Consider the following 26,313-nt stretch of genomic DNA (forward strand, 5'->3'; position numbering starts at 1 on the left):
CTAATTTGGTACATCTTCATTGCAAGGTGTTCTGAACTAGAGTGATCTGTCAACCAGTGTGCATATGTTGCCAATTGCAGCATTCTGTTTCTTCTTTGTGAAGCTGATGCACAGAGAAAACTAATTTGCTGATAATGTAAAGAGAAGAAAAAAATGACCAAATATCAGCCCAGCTTGGACCAATGCCAATATACCTGGGCCAATAGTTCATTATTCAAGGACAGGAATGGCAACTGGCAGTGCTATAGAGAGATACAAGTACACATTAGAGAAGAACCTTTTGAAGAGATTAAAAGTACCAATATGTGACGGTGGCATTGTAAAAGAGGGAGGTCATAAGGAGCAAATGTATCTGGTAATGGACATCTTATTTATTTTTTTGACACTTATTTATTTTTCTCATGTATAATTATTAGAACTTACACAACCTAAACCTAAAAAGTAATCTGTGGTGCCTTTTATTTTCTGTCATCTACCAGGGACATTCACACCACAACAGGGAAGCTCAAGAGAGCAGTGATGCAGTTCACTCCAGCCAGCTGGACCTATGTGCGCTGGTTTGACCCCAAATCATCTTTCCAGAGGGTGGCTGGGATATATCTTTTCATGATAATCTGGCAGGTAGGCTTAATATATATGATTCAGTTCCTTCACTAACTGCTCCCCCAGGATTTAGACTTTTGGAAGGTGACTTATCAAAATGAAATGGACTTGGGTGCTCCCTATTGATTTGTTCAACAAAGATATCATCACTGGTTTAACCTTATAGTCTGTTCCAGTGGTCCACAATATATTGTTTTGACGGGCAAGAATTTTGCCTTTTCAGTGCACAATGGGCACTCCATTATCATAAAGATTGATATGGCAAACTTTCTGTGATATTGGCCTGTGGTAAACATTGTTATTATTAGGCTATATCGAGGACCCAAATTGATCATACATCAGATGCACCACTGTTGATTAAATACACTCCTGAAAATAGTCCTTTTGCTGGACTTGAATGCCTGTTCCACAGAGAGGTCATTCTGAAACTATCAGCTCCATCTCTAGAGCTGCTGGATCAGAACAGAAGGTTTTCAGACTGGTATCCATTATCTGACAGTTTGCTGGAAAGAAGTATACAAAAAGACAAATGCAGATTTGTATTCCAATGCATCTTTAGATCGATTATCATTGATCTATTTGGCGTAAATGTCGGTGTGTGGACCCGTCTGCTTTCTATGTGGTAGGCTGTCAGCTGCCACATGGTTCAGCTGTGGAAAGTGTTAAATCCCCATCTCTCAGGTTATTTTGGAGAAAAGTCAGCTTTCCTGTGAATGTTTTCACTGCTGAAATCACTTTGATCTGTGCTTTGCCCTACCCTTTCAATGAAAGGTTCAGCCTGTTTAAATGTTTAGTCAAATCTGCCCCCCAAAAAAACATCCTGTTAGAATGGCCTATGTTCGAGTGCATTTTTGGGTTTGCCCTTGTTCTCCAAGAATTCCTGAATGCTCTCAAATAAATCCAGAAAGCGCATTAGTACTCATTGTCTCGACAGCCACCTGACCTTACTGTGCCAAACCAAATCTTTGTACTGTCTCTCGTACTCCTCCAGAAAAGTTTAAAATTGACAGTGATTTAATGATTGTGCATAGATAAAATTGGTTATTCGCAGTAATACATCCATAATATTATTGAAGTGTTCATTGTGAATCCTTCCAAGGAGGGCTCCCTGGTGAATGATGCAGTGAAAGCCTGTTGCTTTCGGCACTTCTTGGTCAATTTGCATCAGACTAATGAAGCCAGCTTTATTCCCAATATAGCTGGACAATCATCTGTGCAAATGGAGACGAATTGTGGTCAAATTGACTCAAGGCCATTTTCTGTGAAAAACTGTTTGACAGCAGAGTGGATATCAATCCCTAGTGTTTGACCTGCCATAGGTATCATGTGTAGAAACCCACAAAGCGAGCTGTGCAACATTGCAAATGTCAGTGCCCTCATCCATTTGCAAATTAAAGCACTCACACTGTTTGAGATTTGTTCTCAACTGAGAAAAGCTGTCCTCCACTAGCATTTCTACTCTATGTGCATTGGTGTAAGTTTAAACCTGTAAGGCTTTGATCCATTTCAGAATGTGCAATTGATTCTATAATGCCTCAAAGAGTACGCCCCCAGATTGCAAAAAAAATATCCCCTCCACTTCAATATTCACAGTTTTGATAGTTTTCCACTTCGATGTTTGTTGGGCCTCTAAGCCTGATTTTAGGTTGGCTAATTTCTTGGCATTTTTCAGAGGAAATGCTTCTTTATATTCAGGATACACCATGATGTGATGCCTAATCAAGTTGTATATTTTGTTAGGAAGGAGTTCTCGTTTTTATTCTTATTTCACAAAAAAGCCTTTTTCCTAATTAGTCAAAGGCAGATCAGCCCCCCCACCCCACTAAATGCATGGTGAGAGGTTTAAATGTAATACCAAGTCCATTTTATTAAATGGTTTTATATCTGACACAATAATAGGTCTAGTGTCACCTTGAAACTCTAAACTCTTGTGAGAGCAGTATATTCTCTATCTGAACCAGAGTATTTGATCCAAAAACTCGGCAGGATTCTTCAGTTCAGATAATTTGCAAGTAATGGTAAAGATAATCCAGCATTCAAAAAATAGAAGAAAAAAAAAAAGAAAGCTCAACATTTCTATAGTGAAACGGAAGTGGGATACCAGTCCAAGTGTGCAGTGTAAACCAAGTGACACCATCATCTGCAGAAAAAAAAGAAAGCTATAGCTTTCATCATCCATTTATCACCAAAGGTTTTTTAGCTTCACATTGTGCATGCCAGAATTACACTGGCTGCCATAGCAATGAAAACACACTTCACAGTCTTTGTGGTGGTCTTTTGTTTCCTGAAAGTCAGTTTTATTTTTCTCTGGCAACATAGTAATTAGCATTACAACAATAGTAAAAATAAACAATCATGTGTGCCTTATTATTATTTTTATTATTATTTTTATTTCTTGGCAGACACCCTTATCCAGGGTGACATACAACATAAGTGCAAAACAAAGTGCAAAAATACAGTTAAGTACAAGGCATCAGACGTTACAAATTCAATTTACATTAAACATAGCAATTCAATATATAATACATTTTACAACTTCCAATTTACACAGGCAAGTACAGTAAGTGAGGTCATATATCCTGGACAGTAAAAGCTAAGTGCTGTCAAGATGTAGGGTCACAGTCAAGGGCTATGGGAAAGGGAGCAAGGAGGAAAACAATAAAAAATGCAAGAAGCATAATAAAACTCTGTGAAGCGCTATCTAACGGGGATTAAAAGGACTAATATTACAAGTACTGTCTGAAAAGATATGTCTTGAGTAAGTGCTGGAAGGAGGTCAAGGACTCTGCTGCTTTGACTTCAGTGGGAAGGTAGTTCCACCATTTAGGGGCCAGGGATGAGAAGGAGCGGGCTCTGGAGGAAGGAGAGTGGAGAGGAGGCAGAGTTAGTCTTCTGGCACCGGAAGACCGCAGTGGTCTGGAGGGAATGTATGGAGAGACGAGTGTCTGAAGGTAACTTGGTGCAGTGTGGTCGAGACAGCGGTAGGTGAGGGTCAATGTCTGAATGCGTGCCAATATCAGATGCCAGTGAAGGAAAAACGGTGAACCAGTGACAGGGTCATGGGCGGCCAAGGCTCATTGATGCACGTGGGGAGCGAAGGCTGGCTCGTGTGGTCCGATCCAACAGACGAGCTACTGTAGCTCAAATTGCTGAAAAAGTTAATGCTGGTTTTGATCTAAAGGTGTCGGAACACACAGTGCATCGCAGTTTGTTGCATATGGGGCTGCTTAGCCGCAGACCAGTCAGGGTGCCCATGCTGACCCCTGTCCACTGCCAAAAGCGCCTACAATGGGCACGTGATCATCGGAACTGGACCACGGAGCAAAGGAAGAAGGTGGCCTGGTCGGATGAATCACGAGTTCAAGGTGTTGACTTGGCCTCCAAATTTCCCAGATCTCAATCCAATCGAGCATCTGTGGGATGTGCTGGACAAAAAAGTCCGATCCATGGAGGCCCCACCTCGCAACTTACAGGACTTAAAGGATCTGCTGCTAACGTCTTGGTGCCAGATACCACAGCACACCTTCAGAGGTCTAGTGGAGTCCATGCCACGACGGGGCAGGGCTGTTTTGGTGGCAAAAGGGGGACCTACACTATATTAAGCAGGTGGTCATAATGTTATGGCTGATCGGTGTATAGTTTATACGCATTTGACAAGGCAAAGCGGAGAAATCGCTGAAAAAGCAGACTTTTTCGGGATATTTAAATAGCATCTGACGTGTCTCAGTTCAGAAACTATGTACACTGTCATTTTTCAACGCAAATTAAGTTTCAAATTAAACTTCCATTTCTAGTTATTATTGTCTCCTGATATTGTCACAACTTCAAATTTAACTATAAAGGTTGTGACTATTTGTTTAGAAAGGAATATTTTGAAATTACCTCTGTAACTCACTGACCAATATGTTTTTCTTTTTAAATTTGTATTAATTCAATAATAGTTTAGCAATGTGAGCTGCAACAAAAATGCCTTAACATTAGCATCCTTGTGGCAATGTTTTCCAGTCATAACCGCAAAATACAAAATGTATTAGACTATCTATCTATCGATCTAATTTATATCCAGATAGCACAGCAGTGTTGGGCCAATGTCAGCCTGACTGATCATGAATGGTTGGTCCAGCATTGGCAACCGATGTCGGCCCGTCGTCGTTTTGCTCATTGTGCCAACATTGGCCGACAGCGTCGACCCGACGTCATCATTCCCACGTTGGCCTGATGTTCAAAACAACGATGGCCCGATATCGGTCCAACGTCGGTCCGTCCGTGTTTTGACCTGCAAATATTAATTCCCCAAAAGTATCCTTTGCTCTTATTCTGTATCCAGTATTCTAAAATTAGTATTATCCAATACTCAGTTATTTAAAAAGGTAATGTCTTATACATGTTCAACAGAACCAACCCAGATAGTACAGCAGTGTTGGGACAACGTCGGCCCGACTGATCACAAATGGTTGGACCGATGTTGGCTACCAATGTCATTTTGCTCATCGTGTATTTCTAAAATGAGTATTATCCAATACTCGGTTATTTAAAAAGGTAACGTCTGCTCAACAGAACCAAACCTAATTAAATAATGCATTTAATATTAAATATGCAGGGGTGGACAAATCACTTCTATGTGTAGTAGTTCAGTGAGCTACCAAAAGGTAAACTATGGTAGCCCGCCACAGATTTTGACAGCCCACATTTTTCATTTCAATTTAACGCTCCAATAAATACATTGTAGACAGATCTAATTTCAATGTGGTAAAAGGTTCAGAATAGAAAAACACACACACTCCCAAGTACATAAACTATACATGTTTTTGTTTTTTAAAACATTCCACATTTAAATTGTCATATAAACTTGACAGCAACATACACTCCTGACAGAAAAATTATAAATCAAGTGAAAGTAATATGTTATGCATAGATTGAAAGGCCTGTGTATTGCTTGGTCTGTCCTTCATATATTTTGTAAAACTAAAATGTTTTTTCACAACAAATTATATTGTTTTGTAACTTTAATTGTATCAAAAATAAGTGCTTTAAATCTTTATTTTCAATTAGACAGAGGTCCATGCAGGATTCACCATGAAATTGCATAGGCATAGTTGGTGTCAGTGTCAAATTTGTTGTGAATGAAAGCAGGGGGGGAGTGGCAAGAACAAGGGCGCTTGTGGGTTTCTTTGAAATATATATATATAATTTTTTTTTTTTTTTTTTTTTTTTTTTTTTTTCACTCATTTGTTTTGCCAACCAATTGAATATGGAAACTCTCAGTCCATGTATATTCAAAAATTAGCCAACATCATTTCAGGAATTAGGAGACCAAACACATCTGTGAATGTTAGAACAATAGACTTAGTAGTAGCTCATAAAGTAATTAAATTCGGCATAGTTTTATTTCTGATGCATTAGACTCACGTTGGTGTTTATAAGTTAAGGACTCTCATCTGGAAAGAGAAATGCTTTGCTTCTCAATGTCAGCACTCATCCCTACACATCATGGAGCAGCAAACCATGAATATAAATGTTTTATTAGGATTGGAACATTATGTACACTACTGAAGAGTGCACAACAATATAGAAAGCATAATGATTAAAGGGGAGGAAAAAAAGAAGAAACCACTTTCCGCATTGCCATTAACCTGAAATACACCATTGTTAACCATGAAATGTCCTTCAGCAACTTACTTACAAGTCTTTTACCTTGAAACCTACAAATAATCTGACCAGATCTTTTCACTCATCACTTTTTAATGCGGCCATTTAAGATGATCTATATATATACACGATTATGTGCGTAGCATTTGCACATGTTTTCCCCCGTGGCTTTGTAATTTTTTATGCCATTTACTGGAGTATTTTGGATTGACACATTTTGTTTGCCACAAAACTGATTCTCTCGATTTTTGGGCCAAATGTGTACGCGCATCATCGCTTCATGAGCTACAAACATTGCATGTAAACTCCCCCTGTGGCATTTGAGTAAACTTATTTGTGTGTATATATTGTATACGTGTGTGTGTATACCAATCCTCTGAGTTGGGGAACATTGTCAGAGCAGAAGGAAGCAAGTTTTCTTACAGGACAACCTTGTACATGGCTTGATTCATGCGTCCTTCACAAAGACAAATCTGCCCGATTCTAGCCTTGCTGAAGCACACTCAGATCATCACTGATCCTCCACCAAATTTCACAGTGCTGTTTCACTGTGGCTTGTAGGCCTCTCCAGGTCTCCAATTAACCATTAGACGACCAGGTGTTGGGCAAAGCTGAAAATTGGACTCATCAGAGAAGATTACCTTACTCCAGTCCTCTACGGTCTAATACTTATGGTCTTTTGCAAACCTCAGTCTGGCTCTTCTTTGCTTCTCATTGATGGAGGGCATTTTTCTAGCTTTGCACGACTTCAGCCCTGCCCCTAGGAGCCTATTTTGAACCGTCCTCACCATGCACTTTACCCCAGCTGCCATTTGCCATTCTTTTTGTAGGTCACTTGATGTCATCCTACGGTTGTTGAGTGACATTGAAATGAGTTGGCGGTCATCACGGTCAGTGGAGAGTCGTTTTCACCCTCAGCCGTTCTATAGCTTTGTTGTCCCCAATGTCTGCTGCTTGACTTTGTTCTTATGAAGTGCCGTCTTTGAAATGTTAAGGATGGAAGCAACCCGACGCTCACTGTATCCCTCTGCCAGTAAAGCCAGAATTGAACCCTTCTTTTCCATTAAAAACTTTCCTTTTCAACTCTTTTGGCATGGTCAATAGTTTTTTTTTTATTCCAATTACATTTGAGGTACTACTAGCACTGTTTTTGCCATCCAGATGGTCCTATTGCAAGAGGATAGTGATGACCACAGCAGTGGTTTTTATACTTTTCCTTGTTAAATAGATTTGGTTCAGTTGATCACCTAATCAGTACCTCATTTAGTAGAATGAAGTGTGCCTGTGTTGGAATTCAACAGACACTGGAATGGAATGGCTGCCGTACATGTAGAGATGCTGATTAAAGAAAAAATTGCAGTGGTCTCTTATTTTTTTTCCAGAGCTGTATATACATAATGTTTTATTTTCAGGTGGACAGGTTGAGGAATGTTGTGCATACGCACACAACAATTTTAAGTGTCATTAGCTTGCGCTGCTGATGTGCTACTCAAAACAAATGTCCAGAGTTGGCAGGTCTGCTGCAGAATTCCAGTGTTTGTCCGTATATGGACTTTTTCAATGCATCTATTATAACCCTAGAACACTTTGATCCAGGTCATTAAAAAGTCAGTAATTATGAATATAAAAGTCAATATAAGTCATTCCTTTCCCACATCCTTAACCTGCATGAACCTTGTAATAACGTGTTCAGAGTTAAACTATAGACAGCTAGTGACAACTAGTAGTGTTTTAATGTGTACATCTTGTCCTCGCTGTTGATGCTATAATCATTGAGGTGGTTTGTTTCGTGTTATTCCCAGATCCCGTTAGTGGTACAGTATGTAATCTAAATAATAAAACCATAATAATTTACTAGCATCATCTATACAAATAAAATCAATGCAAATAATATTTTATTAACATCATATAACATTATATAACATCTTATTGTTATTGAAATAAAGGAGAAAGCTTAATAATTTTACAATCCTGACGTTTGACTTCTGCAAACAGGTCCGAAAGTAAATCTGATAAATGTTAAAACTTTTTGGCTTTCTGTTGCCAGATGCCTGGACCTCTTCAGTACATAAGAAACAAAATAATTCTAAATCAAACTGGTAGCACAAATTTTTTTTTTTAATTATTATTTTTTTTTATAAAGTTAACTCAACTCATGACTTTTCAAACTGCATGCACAATGAATGATGTGGTAGGATCGTCTCCCGGTGGTACTCCTGGGCCATTCCACAGTATAATTACATTTAGGTATCGCTGGTACCGGTATTACCACCCACAACTAGACTCATGTCATTTTTAGACTTCTGTGAGGGTGGATTAGAGAGGCTCGGGGGAAAAAACGATACATCTTTCACAATTTAGTTCATGTTAAAGTTTCAAGGTGAGAATCCCCTGTACTCAGGAAGACTGGGTGAGCTCTTTGTTTTTTCCAAGAGGCAAAAAAATTCCTCATCCCATTTTTGTAAGCCAACATTTTCTTTAGCATTACACACCAAATGATTGATGTATGATGAAACCTAGCCCTAGGTTGCATTTTGCAGTAGTACCTGTGTTAATACACTGTATATTTTAAGTAAGCTTAAAATAATTATTGTAATTAGATACAAATGCACCATTGTAGAACATGATTTTTTTACTGCATACACGTTAGTTCTAACAAATATAATTTGTTAACCATTAATAACATATATTCTCAATGCCAAAGCAAGTTTGAAATAATGTGATTTCACCTATAATGTGGTAATGGCTCCTGAAGACTGTTATATTGGGGTAGACGTTTGTCTAATAATTAGGGCTCTGTGTTTTGCAAGATTTGCCATATCAATGATATAGCCTATTATGTTTGTATGTATATTTGAAAACCTCAACCGTGAAAGAACGTATATGGTAATTTAATGTTGGTCTTATTTTTTATTAGTTTCACAAACCCAAAAACGTTTTACTGTTCTATGTTGAATGTGTTACAGTTGGGAGAATGATGTCAAAATAATAGTGATAATGGCAATATGTTGCTTGCCTTTTTATTGGGTCCTATTACTAATTGCCGAAACTCTTCTATTTCAGCTGACAGAGTTGAATACATTTTTCCTGAAACACATTTTTGTATTCCAAGCCTGTCATGCTCTGAGCTGGTGCAGGATTCTCTTCATAGGAATCATTACAGCCCCTACTGTACGGTAAAGTATACCTTTTTATCTCTCTCTCCCTCTCTCATCTTCCCAGAAGTAAGTGTCCAGTCTCAATTAACTTATCAGCAATCAAGTAGTGTTCTTGGGCTGTGTAATAGCTGTAGTGAAGGCCTCGGATGAAAGGTTTGACTTGTTATGCATCCGCAACCAAACTTTCCCACACGATTTTGCAAATTGTACACATGTTTCTTTCTACATGTATTTTCTTCCAAAGGTGACTGCAGGGGAAATGCTTTTAAATGCTTTTAAATGTATTAATAAATAAACCATATATTTAGTTTTTTACTTGGCATTTAGTTTTTTATTGACAATCCCCAATACTTTCACTTTATTAAATTACTAACGTTATCTTTACTTTTTACATTCAGGCAATATTATGCTTATCTCACTGATACACAATGCAAGAGGGTTGGAACTCAGTGCTGGGTGTTTGGGTAAGTGCAGTTTTATTGAAGGGGATCAAAATGTTTTGTTTGTTCATTCATTCCCCCTGCCTTGCGATCCTAAAATAGATGCCAGGGGTGGACAAATCAGTATTCCGGACGCCCAGGACTAACAAAAATAGGGACCGGGACTACCAAACTGTATAATGTCCCAAAGCCTCTAAAACAATATTGTTTATATACTTCTGGTCTTGATTGACGCAACACATGGGGGCGAGTTTTGTGTTGAATGCAAGTTGTGATTGGCTCTTAGGCCTATGGGGGAGGGCTTTATGCTGAACACAGAGTTGTGATTGGTTATTCCAGTAGGTTTGGCTTGCAGGCGGGAGTTTGTGTAGTTGTCTAAATTGCAGAAGAAGCTGACTGAAACGTTAAAACTGCACACAATAAATACCATCAAGTGAAGGTAAGGCAAGTCTTTTAGGAACTAACTTATGTCGAGTTCTGTATGTTTAGTTGTGCAACCGATAATCTTTTTAGTTAGTTGTAAAGTAGTAGACATCTGTAGTTTCTGGTTCATTTTGTAATATATATACACACACACACACAAGTTTACTCAAATGCCACAGGGGGAGTTTACTTGACTCCTGAAGCGATGATGCCCATGTGTGTTTTGCCCAAAAATGGGGAGAATCGGTTTTGTGGCCAAAACAGCATGTCAATCCCAAATATTCCAGTGAATGATGTAATGACAAAACCATGGGGGAAAACATGTGCAAATGATACAGACATAATCGTGTGTGTGTGTGTGTTTATATACAGTGAGGGGAAAAAAGTATTTGATCCCCTGCTGATTTTGTACGTTTGCCCACTGACAAAGAAATGATCAGTCTATAATTTTAATGGTAGGTGTATTGTAACAGTGAGAGACAGAATAACAACAAAAAAATCCAGAAAAACGCATTTCAAAAAAGTTATAAATTGTTTGCATGTTAATGAGGGAAATAAGTATTTGATCCCCTATCAACCAGCAAGATTTCTGGCTCCCAGGTGTCTTTTATACAGGTAATGAGCTGAGATTCCAAACTCTCCACCATGGCCAAGACCAAAGAGCTGTCCAAGGATGTCAGGGACAAGATTGTAGACCTACACAAGGCTGGAATGGGCTACAAGACCATCACCAAGCAGCTTGGTGAGAAGGTGACAACAGTTGGTGCGATTATTTGTAAATGGAAGAAACACAAAATAACTGTCAGTCTCCCTCGGTCTGGGGCTCCATGCAAGATCTCACCTCGTGGAGTTTCAATGATCATGAGAACGGTGAGGAATGAGCCCAGAACTACACAGGAGGATCTTGTTAATGATCTCAAGGCAACTGGGACCATAGTCACCAAGAAAACAATTGGTAACACACTACACCGTGAAGGACTGAAATCCTGCAGTGCCCGCAAGGTCCACCTGCAGGCCCATCTGAAGTTTGCCAATGAACATCTGATTGATTCCGAGGAGAACTGGGTGAAAGTGTTGTGGTCAGATGAGACCAAAATCGAGCTCTTTGGCATCAACTCAAATTGCCGTGTTTGGAGGAGGAGGAATGCTGCCTATGACCCCAAGAACACCATCCCCACCGTCAAACATGGAGGTGGAAACATTATGCTTTGGGGGTGTTTTTCTGCTAAGGGGACAGGACAACTGCACCGCATCAAAGGGACGATGGACGGGGCCATGTACCATCAAATCTCAAGGCAACAAAGGAGTGGCTCAAGAAGAAGCACATTAAGGTCCTGGAGTGGCCTAGCCAATCTCCAGACCATAATCCCATAGAAAATCTGTGGACGGAGCTGAAGGTTTGAGTTGCCAAACGTCAGCCTCAAAACCTTAATGACTTGGAGAGGATCTGCAGAGAGGAGTGGGACAAAATCCCTCCTGAGATGTGTGCAAACCTGGTGGCCAACTCCAAGAAACGTATGACCTCCTGTGATTGCCAACAAGGGTTTTGCCACCAAGTACTAAGTCTAAGGGGTCAAATACTTATTTCACTCATTAACATGCAAATCAATTTATAACTTTTTTGAAATGTGTTTTTCTGGATTTTTTTCTGTCTCTCACTGTTAAAATACACCTACCATTAAAATTATAGACTGATCATTTATTTGTCAGTGGGCAAACGTACAAAATCAGCAGGGGATCAAATACTTTTTTCCCTCACTGTATATATTAGACCTGCAGTCTGAGTTTGAGTTTGAATTGGCAAGAAGAAATTTGCTTTTAGGATATACCCTCAAATCTCTGACCACATGTAGTACAACTGAAGAAACAAATTTTTCATTTTAGTTTAAAATAATAATACTCCCAGTTTAAAGGTTAATTGTCATTTGTACAGTTTGTAATTTTCTCACTGATTTAATAAACAAGGTGGAGGGGGGAGAGTGGATTGGTGATTTAGTTAAGTTAAAATGAGGCTTGCATAATTTTGAAAAACAAAGGACCTTTTTATATTTCCATTTCCCCCTAAATAACACTATCTTAATGATTGAAGTTCAGATGTTTGATGCAAAGTGTTTTCCTATGTAAATTATTACAGGTAAGTCCTTAAGCCAGTGGTTCCCAAACTTTTTGGCTGGCGCCGTGTCACACATTCATATTTATAATACCTTTTTTCTTTTCCGAAAGCCCCAATACTGACATTCTTGTTTCATTTCAAATTTTTCACTTTTATTTTGGTAATACCAGAATCTCTCTATGCATCAAAGATTTTTAATCCATCTACTACTCACTGGAATTAATTAGATGGATGAGCCTGATGCTGGAACAGAGCATTTGCATGCTGGGCTTTATTCTCGATCAGTATAGTTAAAGAAGTAATGTCCCCTTTACATTTCATATGATTTTACCAGTTTTTTGTTTTTTTTTAATATATAGCGTCTTTGTTCGTTTAATACATTTCTGCAGTTGCCAACTTTTTGAAACTGTAGACAGTAGAAACATGTCACACATGACACCCCACATTATCGTCTGCACAATCAAGGGATTCCCATGAGCTCCAGGTGTTTGGCCATGGACTCTCTGATTCCAGTTGCAGTGTTGTCGTCTCTTCACTTAATCTGCCTCAGTTGCAGTTGACTAATTGATTTTATTTTTATGTTACTGATGTTACTTATTTTTTGTTAATACATTTCCAAAATATTGCACCAGCGATTCATGGTGAGCCCATTTGCCACTGTTCGTTGACATTTTGGAACAGCAAGTTATTTGTATGTTTTTATTTTACTGTAATTATCACCTCACATAAACTGCTGTGTACTTTGGTCAGAATTTAGGATTGTCGAGTAGTGTCTGTGATCCGCTTATTGGTAAATTTAGATTGGCCATTACTGGATAGGCCTATGTAATAATCCAATAAACAAGAACCGATTTCCATTTTCGTGAGTCATGACTGTAGTTTGTTTTTAATGTAGTATGCAAGTGTGGAAAAAGTAGTTTAACAGAGATGGGTTGAAGAAAAAGGAATCGGTTTATCCAATGAGATTTCAGTGGGGGCCGCAATGAATGGTTGTCGGATCCCCTCGTGGATTTAGTGTCGCTCATTTTGACTAATTTGTTGAATCACTTTTACAGGGCAATTGCATTTTTAGAAGCCCTAGCCTGCATTAAATTTGGACAGGACCTTTTCTCAAAAACCCAAATCCTTTATGTCATCCTTTGGCTTCTATGTGTGGTAAGTATGTTGTTTCTATCTCTCTTGTATAGTATTTGTGGAAAATCACTTACTTCATAGCCCAGTGTCTGTTCACTTTGCTGATGTACACTGGCTTATTTTAGCTCTGCTTCTATCTGGTTTTAATTACTTTTTCTCCATTTCTCTACAGGTCTTCATTACTTTCCTCTGTTTGTATGGAATGGTATGGTATGCAGAACGCTCAGGCCAAAGGCAAAAAGTGAGTAAAGGAGATTATGCTACACAATAGAACAATAGTTTTTGGTGCCAAATAGTTTTTTTATATAGTTTTAGTCTGGGCAAATATATTTTGCATGTGCCAATGCCATAACTGTATTTAAGTTTTTTTTTATTTTTATTTTTTTTATTTTATTTACAGTATAAATATTTTTTTTATTTTCTTAAATCATGATTTGTACAGTCTAATCCAAGTTAAAAAAAAAAAAAAAGTAGTGATTGAAGAAAAAACATTTGTTATTAATCTGAAGATGAAAGGGGAAAAGAATATGGTTGTACAATTTTTAATTGCTATTTTTACTTCCATTATGTTTTTTCTGTGGCATAGTTTTAACTGTAGGAAACTCGTAGATTAAAATTCAGTGTTTAGTTCTCTTACTCTACTCTTGATACGAAACGGTTGCCATTTTTATTTTTATTCTCCATTTACAGTTTCCATTAGTAGTTAACAAGAACATTGGCATGGGAGTGTGGAGTGTAAGGAAAGAACTGAATATAGGCAGCAAACAGATAAAGATTAAGGGGAATTTAGGTGGAGAATAAAGGCAGAAGGGAAGAAAAAAAGTGAAGAATGTTCAGGAGACTCAGCCTTGCTCTAGATATTGTAGGGATAAGAACATGAAAACATAAGAAAGTTTACAAACGAGAGGAGGCCACTCGACCCATCGTGCTCATTTGGTGTCCATTAATAACTAAGTAATCCAAGGATCACATCCAGTCTATTTTTGAATGTTCCCAAGTTGTTGGCTTCAACCACATTGCTGGGGAGTTTGTTCCAGTTTGTACAACTCTGTGTGAAGAAGTCTCATGTTTTCTGTCTTGAATGCCTTTTAAGCCTAATTTCCATTTGTGTCCCTGCATTTTATTTTTATCCATCCCAGGATGTGTATAAGGTTTGGACTATCACCAGGGAGGGTGATGAGGTTTACTCTACTTCCTTTGATTTCTCTTATAGCATTGTAAACTATTTTAGATGTTTTGCTCTTGTGATTTGTAATAATACATGGGTAGCAGTTTATATTATGATAGTGATGATTGCTTTTATTAATAATAATGATAATGTAAACCGATAGTTGTGTATTATATATGTCCCATCTTAATTCAATGCTAATGTATTACATTCCAAATGCATAGGACATATAATATTACATTCTATAAAATACTTACTATAAACATGCTTGCTTAGACTTGTTTTTTTGTTTTGTTTTAAATTGTATTTTACAGAGCCTTTCTGAATGTGAAGATTTCAACTACATTGACTCATCCGGTTTCCACACTGAATACTTCAAAGGTTTGATCTGTGCTCCTTCATGGCATGTGTTATTGAGATCTGCCCTTTGGAGGCTCATACAGTTAGTCCAGATCACTATATGCTGACTTTGATTCGCCTTGAAGCAAGGCTGGAACATAAGGTTACCTGCTCGCCCCTACCAATTTTTTTGAAAGCAGGGCGAGTGACAAATATGAATTACTAGCCCAACTAGCAAGCAACATTTTGTCGATTTTAAAAACAACAAATACATATTTACTTTTTTTGCTAGACTGTTGCGTCTTTTGTCATGCTGAGCTAACTTCAATTATGCGAGTCCACCATCAGCTTTATACATCTGTCCTCATGCTGCATCTGGCAGCAAAATCAATGGGTGAGTTTTTAAATCAAGTCAATGAGCAGATTCTACACAGGATATATGATCTGTATATAATCACACACCAAGGGTTCTGGCACTGATAATTATTTGCATCATTCTGTCTGCACAGAATCTACACAGTGCCTTGACTGAAGAACTCACCCAGTCTTCCTAGGTATTGGGGATTCTCAGCTTGTGAGCTAAGGTAACTTTAATGTTAACTGAATCGTGAAAGATACATAGGTTTGGGAAAAAAACGATGTAATCCACCAGCAAAGAAGTCTAAAAATGACATGTCTAGTGGTGGCCGGTACTAGGGGTGCACTGTGATACTTACAGTGCATCCGGAAAGTATTCACAGCACTTCACTTTTTCCACATTTTGTTATGTTACGGCCTTATTCCAAAAGTGATTAAATTCATTATTTTCCTCAAAATTCTCCAAACAATACCCCATAATGACAACGTGAAAGAAGTTTATTTGAAATCTTTGCAAATGTATTAAAAATAAAAAACAAAAAAAGCACATGTACATAAGTATTCACAGCCTTTGCCATGACACTCAAAATTGAGCTCGGGTGCATCCTGTTTCCACTACAACTTGATTGGAGTCCACCTGTGGTAAATTCAGTTGATTGAACATGATTTGGAAAGGCACACACCTGTCTATATATAAAGTCCCACAGTTAACAGTGCATGTCAGAGCACAAACCAAGCCGTGAAGTCCAAGGAATTGTCTGTAGACCTCCGAGACAGGATTGTATCGAGGCACAGATCTGGGGAAGGGTACAGAAACATTTCTGCAGCATGGAACATCCCAATGAGCACAGTGGCCTCCATCATCCGTAAATGGAAGAAGTTTGGAACCACCAGGACTCTTCCTAGAGCTGGCCGCCCGGCCAAACTGAGCGATCGAGGGAGAAGGGCCTTAGTCAGGGAGGTGACCAAGAACGCGATGGTCACTCTGACAGAGCTCCAGCTTGTCTCTGTGGAGAGGAGAACCTTCCAGAAGAACAACCATCTCTGTAGCACTCCACCAATCAGGCCTGTATGGTATAGTGGCCAGATGGAAGCCACTCCTCAGTAAAAGGCACATGCCAGCCAACCTGGAGTTTGCCAAAAGGCATCTGAAGGACTCTCAGACCATGAGAAACAAAATTCTCTGGTCTGGTGAAACAAAGATTGAACTCTTTGGCCTGAATGGCAAGTGTCATGTCTGGAGGAAACCAGGCACCGCTCATCACCTGGCCAATACCATCCCTGCAGTGAAGCATGGTGATGGCAGCATCATCCTGTGGGGATGTTTTTCAGCGGCAGGAATTGGGAGACTAGTCAGGATCGAGGGAAAGATGAATGCAGCAATGTACAGAGACATCCATGATGAAAACCTGCTCCAGAGCGCTCTGGACCTCAGACTGGGGCGAAGGTTCATCTTCCAACAGGACAACGACCCTAAGCACACAGCCAAGATAACAAAGGAGTGGCTACAGGACAACTCTGTGAATGTCCTTGAGTGGCCCAGCCAGAGCCCAGACTTGAACCCGATTGAACATCTCTGGAGAGATCTGAAAATGGCTATGCACCGACGCTCCCCATCCAACCTGATGGAGCTTGAGAGGTCCTGCAAAGAAGAATGGGAGAAACTGCCCAAAAATAGGTGTGCCAAGCTTGTAGCATCATACTCAAAAAGACTTGAGGCTGTAATTGGTGCCAAAGGTGCTTCAACAAAGTATTGAGCAAAGGCTGGGAATACTTATGTACATGTGCTTTTTTGTTTTTTATTTTTAATAAATTTGCAAAGATTTCAAACAAACTTCTTTCATGTCGTCATTATGGGGTATTGTCTGTAGAATTTTGAGGAAAATAATGAATTTAATCCATTGTGGAATAAGGCCGTAACGTAACAAAATGTGGAAAAAGTGAAGCGCTGTGAATACTTTCCGGATGCACTGTAAATGTAGCGGTTCTTAAATTGTGGACTACCTGGAGTATTGGTAGGCTACTATCAGGAAACCATCCTGCCATGATTCATTGCACATGCAGTTTCAGTAATTGAAGCATCACGAATGACCAAAATGTTCAACGTGTAAAAAAAAAAAAAAAAAAAAAAAGGTATGGAAATGAATGTTAAATGATTATGTCCCAGACAGAGCCAGCTTAAACAATACAAACAATAAATGTGGACACACAAAAAAGAACTAGTGAAATAACTGGAGCCTATTTAATAACTATTAATTAACAAACACAAATTACACAGATTATTTCCCTTTTTTCAGGGTTTTTACGTACGGTAGCTTTCAAATGTATGGAGACTAGACCCCTAATTTTTTATTTGTGAATTTGCTAACTGTTATTTTGAAATTGTCAGTTCATTAAATTGCAAATTGTGCAGTTTGCTTAAGAACATTATTTTGAAACCTACAAAAAGATAGGCATGTTAACTTATAAATACTCAAAAGCTTTGCTGTTTGTCTTTTGTAGTCTTACAATATTGTAAATAGTAAATTTAATAGTTGAATACATTCGTTAGCTGGTAGTGGTAAGAAATTTGTTTCCACTTGCTTCCTTATTTATGGACTACTTTCAGTTCTGCATGCACTCTCTTCCTGTGAGACATGGTGACATAATTTGTAAACGAGACTCCCCGAGAAGCAAACAATTGTTGATTACTCTAGTTAGCCATAACATAATCCATCAGGATCCGTCAATGGCAATCTTGTAGCATACCATGTCTTTGCTTTTCTACTGCAAACAACACACGAACGACCCATATCATTGTAAGCAGTGCAATCTCACTCGGCTGGTCAGCTGTGTTTGCAATCGCATGCAGCAAGCATATCCTTGCGCCTACCTCATCACAGCTGATGAAATTCGTAGTTCGGCAAGATAGTTACAAGAAAAATACTTTTAAACATATTCATCAAATTACTTTTGATTTTGTATAGACTTGTAGAGAATACTTAATGTACAAATGTGCTATCCACACAGCTTTTGAGTATTTAAAAGATGTATTAGCCAGCTTTATGAGTCAGCTTTTTGCGACCATTGACTTCCAGCAATTGTGGTAAGCTAACGAAATTAAACATATCAAATTTCTTCAAACAGGATTGTTATGACTAGTAGGTTTACAGTAGTAAAGAATGAGAGCAGTACTGTGAAAGTAAACAATCTTTATTCCTCCATTTTAGTGCAACAACCTCCTACTTCCTGTCAGCAGCAATTTAACAGTAATCTCACTGCGACCTCTATAGGCCAACTGTAGAACAGTACTTTTACAACACAACAAGGTTGCACAGAATTAAAAAAATGTTTGCATGGATTCGTATGACTCTGGATGAGTAAGACATCTGGCTAAAATGCCAAAATACCGAAGTATCCCTTAAAGGTTTCTTTTCTGGTGGTATCATGGCAGTATCAAGTATCATCATACTAACATTTGTATTGTGTTTTTTTTGTGTTTTTTTTTGTATTGCCCACAATCGATACAGTCAAGTCGATCAGATGATGATCCAAAAAAAGGGACCAGGAATTTCCTTGTCTCTTGGAAAAAACAAAGGGAGGACTGTCTGCGATATAATAGGAAAGTTTTGTGGTGTTAGGCGTGTAGAACACTCAGTTCCATACCAAAAAACAAGCCTTTTCAAATTGGTACAGATTTAAATTGAAGGATTTGAAGAAAAAAAAATGTCAATAAACATTTATTTGACAAATGTGCTAGTGTAAATGTTATTTACTTTATGTAGGTTAGTTGGGCTAGTAAAACTTTCAGGCTACTAGTCAGCTGGCTAGTGCCAAAAATCCTTGCGTTCCAGCCCAACCTTGAAGTATTAAGTAGAACGTACCACATAGTTCTTTGTGTAGTTTAAACATAACAACAAGAAGAATTGAGCTCTGTGTTTTCTGTGTTACAGGTGAAAAGGATACTACACATACGTCAAGACGGAAGAAAGGATCATCAAAAGCCAAGGTCTCTAATGGATTCAGTGGGAAGAAGTAAGAGGACCATGTCTGCAGAGATGCCAGACTGCCTAAACAGACTGGGTAAACAGTAAAGGAACTCGAAGAGAAACAGAAAGCAATGTGTTCAGACTCACTTTTGGAGCACAGTTATCAGGTAGAGAGCAAGTTGAAGGGAAATCTGAATAAGGATAAGCAAAAAAGAATAAGGCATTGAGAAGTCAAGGGCTGGTTCCTTTCACAGGGGCACCTTTAAGCTGAGGACAACAGTTCTTAAACAGTTCATAAACTTACAATTAATACATTTGTTAGTGTGTTCAGTTTCCTTCAGTCATCTGATGATAAATCAGTGTGTGATGCTTATTTCATATTTTACTTTTTTAATTTGATGTAGTGACATTTAAAAAGGTTTGATTGAATTTCCAGTTTGACACAGTTGTGACTGGTCATTTCTCTTTTAGACTCATCACAGCAAAGCACATGCTTTATGCACTTTCTATTTGCTAACCTCTCTCTCCCTCTCTAGCTTTTAGAATTCTAGGTTTTGCACCCCATTTCTTCCAAATACATTTTTTTTAATCATTTCACGTTCACTGAAAAACTATTAGACAGCCAACTGAAGTTTGGATATTTTATAAGATACAAAGATTTTTTAAAAAAAAATTTAGTTCACTGAAAAAAAAACTTAAAAATGAATGTATTTGACTAAAACAACCTAAAACAACTTTGAAAGGCAGGTTAATTCTTCAGCAATTTCAAGTACTTGTGTTAGTCGTAACTGTAAATAGTGTGTGGTGATTAGTACAGACAACTGGTGGGATATTATGTTATTATGAGGTTATGTAATCATATTAAGAGCACTGTTTATGCCAAAACAAAAGCTCTGTTTAGTGTTACTGCCCGTTTACATGTTAAAATGAAGCAGACTTTACCTCACTGTCCTTCTAATGTTGTGCATACAGTCCAAAAACATGAAGCCTGAATTCTGAAACCTGATTCATAGATTTAATTAAAAAATTGTCATCCCAGCGTTTCCCTAGACTTTTTCCTACATTTTGACAGAACAGTTTTCATTTGATCCACAAGCAAACTGTAAAAGTAAAGGCACTGTCACAAAATAAGGTTTTACTCTTAGCATGTTCACACATTCTTTGCTCAATTCAGATTTGTGAATATCAGCACATAAAACTAATCTCACAATTAACTTTTCATGTAGTCACATTATTCATAAACAAGTAATGAAAACAGGTGTTACAATCTTCCAGTCATAGAGCACTGCTTATTGCTTAGAACTGATTTTCTTACCTTTGAGAACAATCATTGACCATAGTTAAATCCCTGTAAAATGCCCTGTCAAACCGATGCAGGGATTATTAATTAATTATCACACCAATTACTGGTAAAATACAAATGTTTCCATGTAATCTATGACCATTATTCAGATATTTAAAAATAAATAAATTAATTAATTAAAATAAATCAATAACAACAAATCTGATTATTTTCTTTCAGTTAGAACATTTGACATTATTATTATTATTATTATTATTATTAGTTATGTATTCTTGGAACCCTTTCTTATCAGTGTATTTGACTGTAGGCAAGCATGTCGATTTTTAAGGATATGTTTCAATAAATCAGTAGCTGATGTGTTGATTACATAATAATTCACTAGATCCACTTTCTGTATTGTCTTGATTGACTGCTTGCAGTTTCCAACTGTACACACAGTGGGCAGTTTGTTTGAATTCACCCTTTAATCTCAAAGTGCCTGATCCATAATCAAACGTGTGGCAGTCGGGCAGCTTTTTTTTCTGGTTACAATTATAATGTGTGCTGTTCTGCAGCTTCTATTTGATTAAGACACATGGTTTGTATTGGAACTGTTACAAATCTATCTTCAGCATCATGGTGTGATATGCGGCCTGTTTTACTGTAAAGTAGTTGGGGTAGCACAATGAACATTTACAAGAAATAATATAAGGCAAAGCTATCATTACAGAGGTGTGTTAAAGTAGCAAACACAAGTAATAATGCCCTAACTCATTGCACAGTGTCAGGAATGGCAGAGTAAAAAATAATGTGTGTGTGTGTGTGTGTGTATACAGATACACATATATATATATATATATATATATATATATATATATATATATATATATATATGTGTGTATCTGTATGTATATATAAGAAAATAAGCATTTCTTATAAACATTATGCTTTATGGCTAAAACTAAAATGAAGAGTTCAGATCTAAACTGGACAGCAAATCATTGCTGTGATTTCCATTAGGTTAAACGTAGCATTTTGTTGTGGGGTGTAGTGATAATCATAATTGTAGCTCCTGAGATGCATCTATTAGTCTTTTAAGCTATTAAGCTTTTTTTTAACACAATCTCAATAAATATATTGTGTATACTTTGAATCTGTGGTGCATTTTCTAGGCAAAAATGTTTTTTATGTTTTATTATGTTGGGGTAAGCAAAGAGCAACAACCTGCATTGGGTTTTATTCCTTGTTTGCTTGTTTGTTATATTTTCACTGCAGCTCCCATTACAATAACACATTTTGTTCAACATTAGAAGTCGGTGGTGACCTTCTAGATGCACACGACAGTGTAAATAAAGGGGACATGATTTTGATGGAATAAAGTGAAGAGGGGTGAAGGTACAGTACAGGATATTGTGTGGCTTTGCTCCCTCTGCTGTTTAAAACACTTTTTTAATGTTTTTCCAGTTTTTGTGCATGATATGAAAAATGCTGTCATCAGATTGTAATTACATTATCACTGTATGATCACCAAGTAGAAATTCACATCAAGAAGCTGTTTTTTGTTTGTTTTTGTTTTAAAAGAAAATTGTTTTACTTTATGCATGTAACCAAGGCAAGGATAAGGTCAATCTGATGAAATCTTTGTAAAACTTAAATCAAAAACCTGAAACCTGTTGAGAAGTGATGCTAAAAAGAACATGGATTACTGATGGTAAAGGCTTTTTAAAAGACTTGAGTGTTATTGTTTTTTACTACTCTTTTCATAATATGGCATACAGGGTGTGTGCCAATGATATAAAGCAATGTACTGTGTTTTCCTTTTTTGTATTTGGGTTTTGAAGAGTCTGCAGTCTGGTTTTATCAGGGTTTGCTGGTCACTGATGTTTCTTAGAAATTAAAGGATTTTATCATTCAAATGTTTGATATAGTTTAACTGGTTGTGTTTATGAAGAATACCAGTGATAATCCTCTGATACATGGTCAGTCATACAGACCATACTTTATAATATAATGTACAGAAGCAGGTAATATTCACAACAGTTAAGAAAAAAAACAGTCCCTTTTAAGTATTTGTATTGTGTGGATCTTTTTTTTTTTTTTTCGCTCTCAAGATTTAAGTAAAGGAGTCACATAAAAGTAAAGTACATACACAAGGGGCAGTAAACCTGACCAGCAACAAAATTGGGTTAATGACTGTGACTGTATACTCAGGAAAATACAAATGAGTTTGTAATGATTAAGTGACTTTAAAATAAATTTATGAAAATCATTATATTTTTCTTTTTTGTTGTTTTTTATCTGACCCTATCCAGATTACATTTTTAAAATAGTATGAAAATATAGCTCCAAATTAAACTCATTCTATATATGTCCACAGTGTAAAAAAAATCAATGTCAGATGGGAATATATCCCAAATTATAGTGAAAATCCTATGGTTTAGTCCTCTAGTTCTTTAATTTATTTTATCTTATTTTATTATTTTTATTTTTTATTTTTTATTCAGAATTTCTAGTGTTAAATTATTCACCTGATGGAAAACTTGGGCAGCATTTGAGTGTAGTGTTGATTAACCATAGGTCTTTTAGGAAGTTGGACAGTATTATTTCATAAATTAAATAAAGAATACTTTAAAGACTGAATCTGCAGTGAAGGTGAAGTGTGTGGCTGGCTGTTGTAAAGAAATTACCTTGCCATTGCGAGTAACCAATCATCTCAATGACACTTTGTACACCAGACAAAGCCTTTTATAATTGGAGCTAGGATCAGCTCAACAAAGCAGGCAAGAAGGAGTAGGAAGACATGATAATTATTTCACATAGGACTATACATTGGTCATAGCAGGGCAATTTTCAAATACGTACAGTGAGGGAAAAAAGTATTTGATCCCCTGCTGATTTTGTACATTTGCCCACTGACAAAGAAATGATCAGTCTATCATTTTAATGGTAGGTGTATTTTAACAGTGAGAGACAGAATAACAACAAAAAAATCCAGAAAAACGCATTTCAAAAAAGTTATACATTGATTTGCATGTTAATGAGGGAAATACGTATTTGACCCCTTCGACTTAGTACTTGGTGGCAAAACCCTTGTTGGCAATCACAGAGGTCAGACGTTTCTTGTAGTTGGCCACCAGGTTTGCACACATCTCAGGAGGGATTTTGTCGCACTCCTCTTTGCAGATCCTCTCCAAGTCATTAAGGTTTGGCAACTCGAACCTTCAGCTCCCTCCACAGATTTTCTATGGGATTAAGGTCTGGAGACTGGCCACTCCAGGACCTTAATGTGCTTCTTCTTGAGCCACTCCTTTGTTACCTTGGCTGTGTTTTGGGTCATTGTCATGCTGGAATACCCATCCACGACCCATTTTCAATGCCCTGGCTGAGGGAAGGAGGTTCTCACCCAAGATTTGACGGTACATGGCCCCGTCCATCGTCCCTTTGATGCGGTGCAGTTGTCCTGTCCCCTTAGCAGAAAAACACCCCCAAAGCATAATGTTTCCACCTCCATGTCTGACGGTGGGGATGGTGTTCTTGGGGTCATTCCTCCTCCTCCAAACACAGTGAGTTGAGTTGATGCCAAAGAGCTCGATTTTGGTTTGACCACAACACTTTCACCCAGTTCTCCTCTGAATCATTCAGATGTTCATTGGCAAACTTCAGACGGGCCTGTACATGTGCTTTCTTGAGCAGGGGGACCTTGCGGGTGCTGCAGGATTTCAGTCCTTCACGGCGTAGTGTGTTACCAATTGTTTTCTTGGTGACTATGGTCCCAGCTGCCTTGAGATCATTAACAAGATCCTCCTGTGTAGTTCTGGGCTGATTCCTCACCGTTCTCATGATCATTGAAACTCCACGAGGTGAGATCTTGCATGGAGCCCCAGACTGAGGGAGACTGACAGTTATTTTGTGTTTCTTCCATTTGCGAATAATCACACCAACTGTTGTCACCTTCTCACCAAGCTGCTTGGCGATGGTCTTGTAGCCCATTTCAGCCATGTGTAGGTATACAATCTTGTCCCTGACATCCTTGGACAGCTCTTTGGTCTTGGTCATGGTGGAGAGTTTGGAATCTGATTGATTGATTGCTTCTGTGGACAGGTGTCTTTTATACAGGTAACGAGCTGAGATTAGGAGCACTCCCTTTAAGAGCGTGCTCCTAATCTCAGCTCCGTTACCTGTATAAAAGACACCTGGGAGGCAGAAATCTTGCTGATTGATAGGGGATCAAATACTTATTTCCCTCATTAACATGCAAATCAATTTATAACTTTTTTGAAATGTGTTTTTCTGGATTTTTGTGCTGTTATTCTGTCTCTCACTCATTTCTTTATCAGTGGGCAAACGTACAAAATCAGCAGGGGATCAAATACTTTTTCCCTTACTGTATGTGTGTGTGTGTGTGTGTGTGTGTGTGATGGGAAGCGCACATGTAATCCTGATAGCACAGGATGTCAGCATATGGTTGGACAGCAGTAGGTCGGGGAGATGGAGGATGACCAACGTCAGAATTTGGTTGGCATGGTTGGACAGCAGTTAAGTTCAGTGAGATGAATCATGTCCGACTAAATGCCGACAGATGCGATATCAGTGCACCTTGTTTTACTAAATGGACGTATACAACTTTCAATTATCATACGTATGAATAATAATCATTATACGTATGCTCTTATACGTTATACGAGTGCTCTTCCTCGAGACCACATTGAGAAAAACATCTCCTAAGACCAAGAAACGCACTGGAAGGTAAGTTCACATTCATGACTATTATTAAATTATTTAAATGTACTGTTTAAATTTACTGAAAAGTAGAATATTTAATTGTTTAAATTATCAGGTTGTATGTATGACTAACTGGTTGTTTTCAAAATAACATTTTTAAAATATCAATTATTTTTTGTATCGCAGAATGGTTTAAAGTGAATATAAATGACAATATATAGCCAGTTGGTTAATTTAATTATGTAGCGAATGTATTTCAATTCATAACTAATTTGTCAGGAGTGAAAAAAACAGTTTCTTTGCATTGTATTTTTCTTCAATGACCAGGTTTCATTAAGTTGTAGTGTGTGAAGATGCCACAGAGTATTTTTAAGAGGACAGAAGGGAACATTCACATAACTATTTAAAAAGTGGCTGTAAATAGTTTAATGAAATGAAAGGATGCTGATCTGTTAAGATACAGCCAAATTGTTGCAATGGACAAATAATTTTAATGTATCATTACAGTTATTGTTTTATTAGTAAGTGTCTTCGATTGGCCTAGGACTTTAAACCGGAGTTTGGCTTGTTTATCTGGTATCGATATCAGAAGAGATAATTGCTGAATAAAGTCCTATTATCTAGTGACCCCCACACATACAACCCACAGCGGTCAAGTTCTCTGAAAACGAGACTGGGCTGATACGCAAGTTACCACAATACTTTTACTAATACGAATTCAGATTAGCGGTGAGGTTGATCTGCATGAATTAACCTTGAGGCGGTTTAATTTTATACAAGATATATGTTTATTAAAAATGTAAACAGACAAAATGTATTTGCAAAGATAGGACAGAGAAAACCAGGGTGGATAAGATTTCAAGTGAGAGTGAGAGGAGATCTTGACTTGAGGCACAAAACATGTAAAATAACAAACAAGTATTATAATTACACTACACTAACAACACTACACTTACT

General features: G+C 37.7%; 1 protein-coding gene across 2 annotated transcripts in view; it reads left to right on the forward strand.

The window, feature by feature from the left end:
* ptdss1a (phosphatidylserine synthase 1a) overlaps nt 1-22,903 on the forward strand; it is a 35,274-nt gene extending 12,371 nt beyond the window's left edge. Inside the window, exons 7-15 of one of the 2 annotated variants that reach the window (XR_010820220.1) lie at nt 480-621; nt 9,316-9,428; nt 9,809-9,874; nt 13,442-13,541; nt 13,693-13,761; nt 15,003-15,069; nt 15,320-15,421; nt 15,537-15,611; nt 19,317-22,903. Coding sequence is in view for 1 of the 2 variants with exons in the window: in XM_066716042.1 (XP_066572139.1) it covers nt 480-621; nt 9,316-9,428; nt 9,809-9,874; nt 13,442-13,541; nt 13,693-13,761; nt 15,003-15,069; nt 19,317-19,402 (643 nt within the window). In the remaining variant the exon portion in view is untranslated. The remainder of the gene's footprint in view (nt 1-479; nt 622-9,315; nt 9,429-9,808; nt 9,875-13,441; nt 13,542-13,692; nt 13,762-15,002; nt 15,070-15,319; nt 15,422-15,536; nt 15,612-19,316) is intronic. The other variant, XM_066716042.1, reaches the window with a different exon arrangement.
* Nucleotides 22,904-26,313: the final 3,410 nt, after the last annotated feature.

Source organism: Amia ocellicauda, chromosome 10 (genome assembly GCF_036373705.1).
Source record: "Amia ocellicauda isolate fAmiCal2 chromosome 10, fAmiCal2.hap1, whole genome shotgun sequence".
Classification (NCBI taxonomy): Eukaryota; Metazoa; Chordata; class Actinopteri; order Amiiformes; family Amiidae; genus Amia; species Amia ocellicauda.